General features: G+C 37.7%; 1 protein-coding gene across 7 annotated transcripts in view; it reads right to left on the bottom strand.

Annotated features, from left to right (window-relative positions):
- Positions 1 to 892: 892 nt before the first annotated feature.
- LOC135773430 (uncharacterized) overlaps positions 893 to 9,562 on the bottom strand; it is a 161,083-nt gene continuing 152,413 nt past the window's right edge. For 4 of the 7 annotated variants that reach the window (XM_065282990.2, XM_065282994.2, XM_065282998.2 and 1 more), the window contains 9 exons: positions 9,106 to 9,133; positions 8,532 to 8,626; positions 8,253 to 8,387; positions 8,071 to 8,127; positions 7,698 to 7,725; positions 6,630 to 6,661; positions 5,152 to 5,201; positions 4,099 to 4,561; positions 893 to 4,003 (listed from right to left, as the gene is read on the bottom strand). In XM_065282990.2, coding sequence (XP_065139062.1) covers positions 3,678 to 4,003; positions 4,099 to 4,561; positions 5,152 to 5,201; positions 6,630 to 6,661; positions 7,698 to 7,725; positions 8,071 to 8,127; positions 8,253 to 8,387; positions 8,532 to 8,626; positions 9,106 to 9,133 — 1,214 coding nt within the window. In that variant the 3' untranslated portion in view covers positions 893 to 3,677. The remainder of the gene's footprint in view (positions 4,004 to 4,098; positions 4,562 to 5,151; positions 5,202 to 6,629; positions 6,662 to 7,697; positions 7,726 to 8,070; positions 8,128 to 8,252; positions 8,388 to 8,531; positions 8,627 to 9,105; positions 9,134 to 9,562) is intronic. The other 3 variants (XR_012337326.1, XM_065282992.2, XM_065282991.2) reach the window with 3 other exon arrangements.

Below are 9,562 nucleotides of genomic sequence, written 5' to 3'. Positions count from 1 at the left end.
CTGAGGACAATGAGACAAACAGACCCAGTTCCTGTTGCTGTGAAGGTCATCGCACCACTGATCTACTGGCTGTCCTACAACGTGATGCCCAGCCGATGCGCGACCACCGGCTGAACCAGTTTAATCCGCTTACCCGCTTCCTATCCCTACCGTGTCTATATATATATACATTTCTCCCAAGGGTTTTTGTCCTTCTAGGATTTTTTCCCATTGGGTTTTCTCCTAGGGGGTTTTTTCGTCCTAGGGAGAGTCAGCCAACTTTGGCTTAACTTAGCACTTTACTGTATACGTTACATTATTAATACGCTCGCTTGTACGGTTTAACCTTAGCCGCTATATTCTACTTCTTATATTATCTATTGATTTTCTGTGTTCTCCTCTACATCTACTCATGTAAAGCTGCTTTGCAACAATTAACAATTGTGTTAAAATTGAATTGAATTTTTGTAAGTCGGAAAGCGCATTGAGTTCCTTTTGGTTGTTGTAAGGCGCTCTATAAATAAAACTTGATTGATTGATTGATTTAAATGATGCTAAAACAATAATAAAACACAGACTATGACTACAATGAATTGAACAAAATGTCTTTTCTGCTTTCTGCTTGGAAACAGACCAAAGAGTTGATTGCCGAACATAATTAAGCGATTTAAGATTTCCTAACTAGAGATGAGATAAAATGTGGTGAGATAAGATGAGAATCCTAAATCAACTTAAGATTTCCTTCTGTTTTGATTTCACTCATTGATTTTAATCTTTAACATGGCCTTTTTTAAGGTTACATTTTCACAGAAAGTTCTTTACATCATGTAGGATGATTTAATATAAAACCAATGTATCACAAAAATTACTGCAGATAGGTTTTATGCCAATTATGCTCAAACACACATTTTATGATGTTTCATAAAGTTTCCTTTATTTAGAAACAAAATATTTAATATGAATGGCAGTACATTTGTGTCATGTGACTGACAATGTCCAGAATTCTACAATACAACAAGTATAAAGCCATTTTAATCACACAGTAAGTATAAAAGTTGTGTGATAAGCTTATCTTTACTGTTGTAAATAGACAAGACATACTGTAAGGTTACAAGAGTAAAAATTAAGATCAGTCTTAAAATGAAATTCCCATATAGATATTTGTATATAGTAAAATAATGCTTGGCAATAGCTGTTTAATTTGTTGAAGCAGTAAGCTTATTGTTGAGCTACTATCATTAAAATAACAAATGAGTTGATCTCTGCACTAAATGACAGTGTTGTGGTTGGATAGTGCAGATCAAGGGGCGTTATTATCCCCTTCTGACATCACAAGGGGAGTGAAATTTCAATGACCTGTAAGTTACTGGGTTGATCTTTTTCACATTTTCCAGGCTGAAAGAAGCACTGGGGACCCAATTATAGCACTTAAACATGGAAAAGTCAGATGTTCGTGATATTTCCCCTTTAAACCATTTTAACCGTTTAGTACTGTTAAAAGCACCTTTGAATTTTAAAATATAAAGGATTAAAAACCCTTTCAAATATAAACATAGAACAATAAGCTGGACCTGAGACAAAATATCATACTACAGTACATGATAAAAATGCTTATAACGGCATGCAGTATATCTTGAATGCAAGCAAGTTATACTTAAGTGTTCTCCCATGAACTCAATACTTGATAAAAGAAAGAAAAATCATATAAATGAAAAATGGAAAGGCTCTTTCAGGAACCGTACTGACTGACAAAGAACCCTTTTAGGAACCTTTATATTTAACAGTTTCCCGTAGATGTTTTCCCTGATAAAAATACTTTTAGTTTTATAAGAGATATGAAAGTCAGGAATGGTGCTAAAAATTGGCGAAATACCAAAGTGTGCAAATTTCGCAATCTTCGAAGATTGATATAAATTTCAATATACAGTACATTAAAAAATAAATTCAATCTAAATTCATAATTATCCAAGAAAATATATTAGCTTAACAATCAATTTAAATTTTATGGCTCAATATGTTTCATATTCTTAATCTTTCTCTCTTGAGGCTTATATGAAACACAACTGAGAATGGCAACATACTGCCTGAAGAAAACCATTGAGCAATAAAATTGTATTTTCATATTGACTTAAGTGCTCATTGTGATGTGCTCACATTTTCACATTAGTAGCTAAAACATTTTCCAAGTTATGAAAAAAAAGCTTAACTTGTCAGCATCCGATCAATCCATTTGTGGGATGAAATAAAACATTACTAAGTAGAAGGGTTACTTAGAAAATAATATATGAGGAGCTCAGATGCAAACCCGAAGTGCTACCGACATATTTTCTTGCAAATCAGCATTTTTTTCATTATAGGGTCTTAAGACATTCATTAAATTCCTCTTCGGTGCACTTTAGGGGACTAAATGAATCATTGGGTGTTTTCACATCCGTAGTTCGATTCTTGGTCTGGACCAAAAGCAAAAAATGATACATTGTAGCTTTTTAAGCAGTTTTGGTTCCTTTTCACACAACACTGATTGCTCTGGTCCCGCCAGTTGAAACGCAACCAAAATTCGGTCATGTGATAAGATCCACATCATTCATTAGTCAGATGACCAGTCTCGATTGGTCAGAATCAAAGTGCGCGAAATTCCAACGGAACCCCGGAAGTAAACAAAAAGGAGAAAAATACAGCAGACACCATGGACAGACGACTGAGCGCAGTAATTATGTCCGTGGTTGTTATACATATTTTGTATACAGCACTCTAGACAAACTGTTCCAAATAAAGCGCGTATGCGGCTTGAACACGTTTTAATGCACTACAAACTGTGAAGACACTGAAGTTCTGAGGCTCCGCCCACACCTCCTCACACTCCAGGGGTCTCATTTATAAAACTGCGCGTAGGATCCTTACTAAAAGTCTATGTACGCACAAAAGCCAAAAATGGCATACATCCAAAAATATTAAGACTTATCAAACAAAGCAATAGTCCCTTTATAAATCACAGATCACCTGCAAGTGTACGTACATGAATCATCCTCAGATCCCAACCTGCAAGCCCATTCTCCCATCAAGTTTGTTTTTTATAGATCACAACCTTTGTGTGAAAACTGGCGTACCCACGTTTCCAGCCTGGTTTGTGCATACGCACGCTTTATAAATGAGACCCCAGGTATGTCCGCGACCCGTCATTGTGCTAATATTGCTAATAGAAACCGTAAACGAACACTTCCTCATCCCATAATGCACTGCGCAGCTGACTACAGCAGCGGGTTTAGTGCAAAAATGCGCAGTACTTTTGCAGGTAGGTAGTTTCCATCTCAGATTGTGTTCTCACTACAAACAAACCGCTCCAGAGTTCGTTTGAAAGCATACGGAGACCATCTCTCCAAGGAGGTTTTGGTCCCCTTGTTTGGTCCATTTTTGGTGCGCACCAGAGTTCGACTGCTGTATTCTCGAACTCTGGTACGATTCAGCCGAACTAAATGAGGCAGGTGTGAAAGCACCCATTGACTGCTGAGAAATCATTGTTGCATTGAACAAATTCTGCCAAAAAAACTGTATTTCTGAATGGCTCCGGGTCAGGATAAGGCCAATTTGAAGCAAAAGTATTTGATGAACATATATTAGATCTAAATATCATTATCTCTTTTTTGACAAAGGTCGGTTTTGTGGATTTTGCATCTGAGCTCTTCATATTATTTTCTAAATTATATAATGCATGAATTTGCATGGAAATGACCCAAACAGACCTCACAAAAGTTTCTCTTCCTCGTTTTGATCATCTCACATGCGGTTACGAACATGTGATTGTCATAGGTTGGATTAACAGGGAGAGAAATAGGTTTAAACTTATTGGAGTCTTCTTTTTCCCACAGGTAGGTCATGCCTTCCTCAAGAGCTGGAGTGGCACAGTGATCCAGAGTCACATGAACCAAACGTTCACAATGACTGAGACTAACATCCTCAACAACTCTAAAGATGACGTAACGCTGGTTCTGGACAAGTGCAACACTTTCCACCCTTCCAAAGACTGCTAGGAACAAATATATATTCACAGGCATTAGCATTTACTCTATTTGCTTTAAAACAAATAGAGAGATATTTAAAATAACTCTTTAAGGACGTCACCTGTTTTATTGCACATGTCTGGGATCAGGTCAGTTAGCGGCTTAAGTGGGTACTCGCCAGTAGAGTTGTCAGTCTTTGGTGTTGGTTTGAGATGTCCACCACAGCAGCTCCACAGGGATTTGTTGTAATAGTAATGCCCACAGCAAAGGTGATTTTCTTTGGTTTCATAAATCAATGCATGGCTTGTGGAGGAACAGCAAGTTTGATTCTCATCTTCTTTAATCAAGAGTTTACCGCAGCACTCTGCTTTGGCAGCAACTTGGGTTATGTTGTAGAGATGACCTGAACAACACCTGAAGGACTCGTGGTCATAGACTTTTGAGCCACAAGTCATCTTTATCTGGTTTTGAGCGTATATTAATCCTCCTACACACTCAGAGTTTTTAGGCACATGATGATAAAGAGTCCCATTACAGCAGAGCACCGTGTCATCAGACAAGCTGTAGATTTTTTCACCACAGCACTAAAAGACAAAGATATACATTCAACATACACATACTGTACATAGGACTGTATACACTATTACATATAAAGGAAAAGTGTTGGTGGTCTTAAATATTTGATAATAATTTGGGACACTTCATCTCAGCAGTGATAAGAAATCACTGATGCATATACTGTGTAGTATGCATATATAGGCTAGTATAGTGTCTGATGCACCAGTCTGCCTGACAAAAAAAATGTAATGTGTCATTTATCATTTTGGTCAAAGAAAGAGCCAAGTATAACTAAGTGTCTGCTACAGTACATCTAGCACAAAGCAAGTATATTTCGTCACCAGCAAAAACATTTTCTGACTTACAGACTTCTGTGCAGAATTGTCTGTATTGCTCACTTTGTTATTTATGTTAATAGTGAAAAGTCTGAAACCATACATAATTATGCTTTGTAAGAATGTTCAATACAACTTATTATTATGCCTCTTCTGAAGAGCTTTGCAATAATCTAATCACACAGGTTTAAATGTGAACAGTTACAGACTTTGATTTTTCCTTTTTTTTTTTGTTCATACCCGATCTAGTAATTTTAAAAGAAAGTATCAACAACACTGACCTTATAAAGTGCTGATACCTTATATTCTTTCCCCAAGCAAAACATCATCTCTAAAAAAAATGAAATTTGAGTTAAATTAATGCAGGACACATGTCAGAGCCCAAAGAGAGAAAAATAGTGTATCACACAAATGTGATCCTGTCTGTGATATTCAAGTCTCATAATCAAAAAGGTTAAACCATTCGTTTCACTTTAATTTCAATATTTGAGTTGACCTTAATGAGTCAATATTAAAGATTTCAGGGTTACATTTTTCACAGAATGTTTGTGATGTTATAGGATGAGTTTATGAAAAAAAAACAGTAAATCACAAAAAAGCTGGGTTTACTGGTCAATAGTAAGAATGCCCCCCTAAAGTTGGCCAGAGAAGAAAGCTACTTTTACGTGTTACCAAAAAGTTCAATATAGTGCAAATTAATACAAAATAAAATCATTTAGTTGTACTATTTCAAGTCATTTTATCATTTATTTTAAAAAAAAAGTTTGTTGTGTGTGTGTCGTGTGTGTGTCTGGGGTGCCACCCAAACGAGTGTGTATGGCCCTATCCCAAATTATGCACTTAATGTGTACTTTCGGTCTCGTGGCCTAAAATTGCACATGCTCACCTTAAGGGGGGCGCACACTGGAGGCGCAGCTCAGCGCCGCACAGCGTCATGTCGGTTTACGTCTAGGACAACTTGGAGGTATTGTACAACGGAAGTGCACATTAAACAGTGCAAGCTTAGTCAGGTAGCGTCTACTTCAAAATGCAAAATATATGTTAGCAGCCAATGATAATCATTAATAATTTGGGACAAATAATATGTTATTTAATGTTAAACTATGTGAGTAGCGCTCTGTGGCGCGACAGGGATTTGAGCAACTTCCTGAGTCATAGCTGGGCGCTGCGGACAGGCGCCACCTGTCGGCACTGGTGTGCGTATACTCATAGAAAACAATGTGTTTGATTTTTTTTAGGAACGACGCGGCGCGGTGCTGAGCTGCGTGTACGGTGTGCAACCCCCTTGAGTCTATGAGTCTGTAGGGTGTCCCAGACAACGGATGGGAGTTCACAACTTCTCTTCCTATTTCTGACGTGACGCTCGAATCTGTCCCAAAATATGACTCAGGTGTGCCCTCGTGTCAAGGGTCCCTAAGGTCTCCACTAGGTGATGTCATCAAACTGTGGGGAAGTCCACAATTCTGGAGTGTGCTATTTGGGATGGGGCCCAATGTGGTAAAAGCATGTGACTTGAGGCTGAGCTCTGGTTTCAGATCCGCCTTGGGGCACAGCACTGTGCGCCCCAAACCCTCCCACTTTTGTTGTTAGCAAATTAGTATTGTTTGTCAGATGGGTAGCTTGGGTGTAGTTTAACTAATTTTACTGATAGGTAGCTTGTAGCTTATCTAACATTCAGTTTCAAAGTAGCTTCCACAACACTGCAAATATCAAGTTGGGAAAGTGTGAACTAAACTGCTATAGTTACTGATGCCTTTACCTTCAGTGCGATTGTCCTTTGCTTTTCTCACGCTAAAAACAAACACAGAAAGACAGAATTATTAAAATACTAAATGACACTGTGACTCACATAAGACAAAATGACTCATAACCCTTCTCACACAGAGATTACGGAAAATACACAGAAAAATGCACCCAGGATTTGTCTGGGATTGTTTGATTTTTGGTTCATTCACACTATCAGTGATTTTCTGAAATCTGTGCATGCATTAATACACATGCCTTAAAGAACCTGGTTGGTTTTTCCACTGCGTCTGAAGTTTGCTTATAAACTGTAATTTCTCTCTTGATAAACCATGTGCGTGTGTGACGCGCTGTTCTGTAATGCTGGTGAATGATCTCATGTTTCAGCATGAATAGTGACGAGCTTCATGATCTCTGCTTCAGTCCAATTTGCCAACATTTCTTGTCGTGAATGTTAATCCAAGTCCCTGTGTCAAAGGGCTGAACCATAAATGCTTGTTATGATGACAAGCTAACAGCATTGTTTTGCCTCCTGTTTACACCGAATGCTTTACGTAAATGTTCAAAATGCACGCCTTGGTTGCTGGAGAGAGAAATAACGAATAATAAGCAAACTTCAGACACTGGCGAGATAAGTGCAGGACCTTAAGTCTTTACGGGATCTTTATGGCATCTGTGTGAATGCATGCACAGATTCCAGAAAATCAGTGGCAGTGTGAATGAACCAAAAATCAAACGATCCCAGACAAATCCAGGATGCTTTTTCCGTGTATTTTCTGCAATGTCTGTGTGAAAAGAGAGAACAAAAACAGAAAGAGAGAATTGATAAAATACTAAGTAACAGAATTCAATTTAAAACCATTATTATAAAATTGACTGTTGTTTCTTTTTACAGACTAAGCTGAACATTTTTTTATTAAGCCTGAAACTTTTCCATCTTTTGACCCATGAAACGCAACAAAAAGAAGCCATGACAACAAATAGCTTCCTTAGCATATTCATCATCACAGAGGAGATTCTGAACAGAACTCACAGTGTGACTCACAGAAGACAAAATGACATGTAAGTTAGAGAAAACACTTACCTAGGGGAGACAGTGGTACAGATCTCACCTACACAATAAGTACACATGAAAAATGTTAGGGGAATGCATGTTTAAACTGAGCTTAGAGTACTTGATTTGTACTGGTGGATGAAAGCATAAGCAAATTAGCCAAAATATATATATATAATGAACATGGATTGGATGATAACATGTAGAACTTTGTTTAATAACAGATCCACATTGAACAAATTTGATCATTTTTAAAGAATGAGTTAAGAATTTGTAGTTACTGTATTGTTCAGTGGGATTATTCACTTAATTTGTTCACTGTAATTGTTAAATATTTAGTTTTGAGAACAGCATTCCTCCAGCTATTAAACTGTCAATTAAATTGAAAGGTATGAATACAAACCTTTAGGTGTAATGTTTTCTCCAGAACAACACTTATGCGTTGTTGGCAAGTACATTTCTGCAAATGAGTGAGAGAACAAAGTCACTTCAATGCGTAATATATCTAAGTGTACAAAACTATATTTACTGTGCTGCCAGCCACTAATTTAAACATTCAAGTCACTTCAAGTGGGTTATGCCTACCTGAGCCACAGCACTTAGCTTGAGCACTTTCTCGAGTTAGAATGTGGTCACCACAACAAATCTGATTTAAAGGATTGTAGGCTACGGAATCACAGCAAAGAGACACCAGCTTACTTATCCCATGAGTTATATTACCTAAAACACATAAAACTAAATCAAAAGGTATAGGAAACCACATGCCGTTTCCAAAAAAACATGATTCATACTTTAATTTTATTACTCATATCATCCTTCATTTCCCCTCTTGTATGGGAAGCTGCTAATGGTTGTCACTCCTACCTTCACAGCAGGAACTATTTGAGATGTTATAGCTGACGTTTCCACAATGATGATGATGATGCGGCATGCTTCCGTTTGGACTGCTGCTGCCATTCCTTCACCAAAACATTGAGCTTAAGTTACTTTAAAGTGATCTACTATAAAACCAAGTTGTATGAATATAAATCATATTTAATATCTCTTCTCAAATTGCAACAGCTTCAAGGTTTGCAAGGCAATTTAGGCCAGATTTACTAATAGCTTGCATCAGTGCAAACACATCTTTTGCCGTTATAAAGTACTGTTCCTAAAGACATGCAGTGAAAATTTTGTGCCGACTGATCTTATTGCATTTGCATTATAGGAGTTTTCCTTTCAGACACAACATTTATGAGAGGGGAGTATTGAAATGAATCAAGCATTATTGAATCATTATTTAATGCCCAAAACCATGTCCTAAATTTTGTTGGTCATTATGCAAATGAGATGCTGCACCTATGTTCCTGAACTTGCAACTTGTCAGTATTTTCCATGTTTAGTAAATCTGGCCCTTGTTTACAGCTCAATTACAAACAACTTATGTGAAATCACTCACCGGCTCCCATTCTCATGATGGTGTTTTGCTGAGAAAGAGCAAACAAAAATTAGTGTTGTTTTCGCCAGAATGAAATCTGCTACGGCTAAGGCTATTTTCCATCTTGAGATTTATGCTACATACACACCAAACGTGGGGCATCGCGTTACTGTGGGTTCACACCAGATGCGAGTTCAACGATTTACGCGAGTAGATTACATAAAGAGTCAATGCAAAGACGCGATCAGACGCGTCCTCGCATGGGCCGATGCGAATGATGCGCTATGGGCGCCGCGTTTGCCGCAAAAACATGTGCTATTTGCCTCAAACTCGTCTTCGCCCAAGTTGAAAATATTGAACTCTAGCGCAAAATTTGCATGACGTGAAGTAAAATCCCGCAAGTAATCTAGAGTGAATAACACGATGCCCCACATTTGGTGTGTACGTAGCATTACTCGCTCTAGATTACTCACGGGAA

This window comes from Paramisgurnus dabryanus, chromosome 9 (genome assembly GCF_030506205.2).
Source record: "Paramisgurnus dabryanus chromosome 9, PD_genome_1.1, whole genome shotgun sequence".
NCBI lineage: Eukaryota > Metazoa > Chordata > Actinopteri > Cypriniformes > Cobitidae > Paramisgurnus > Paramisgurnus dabryanus.
The sequence above is the reverse complement of the archived record's forward strand: the minus strand, read 5'-3'. Positions and strand labels throughout refer to the sequence as shown.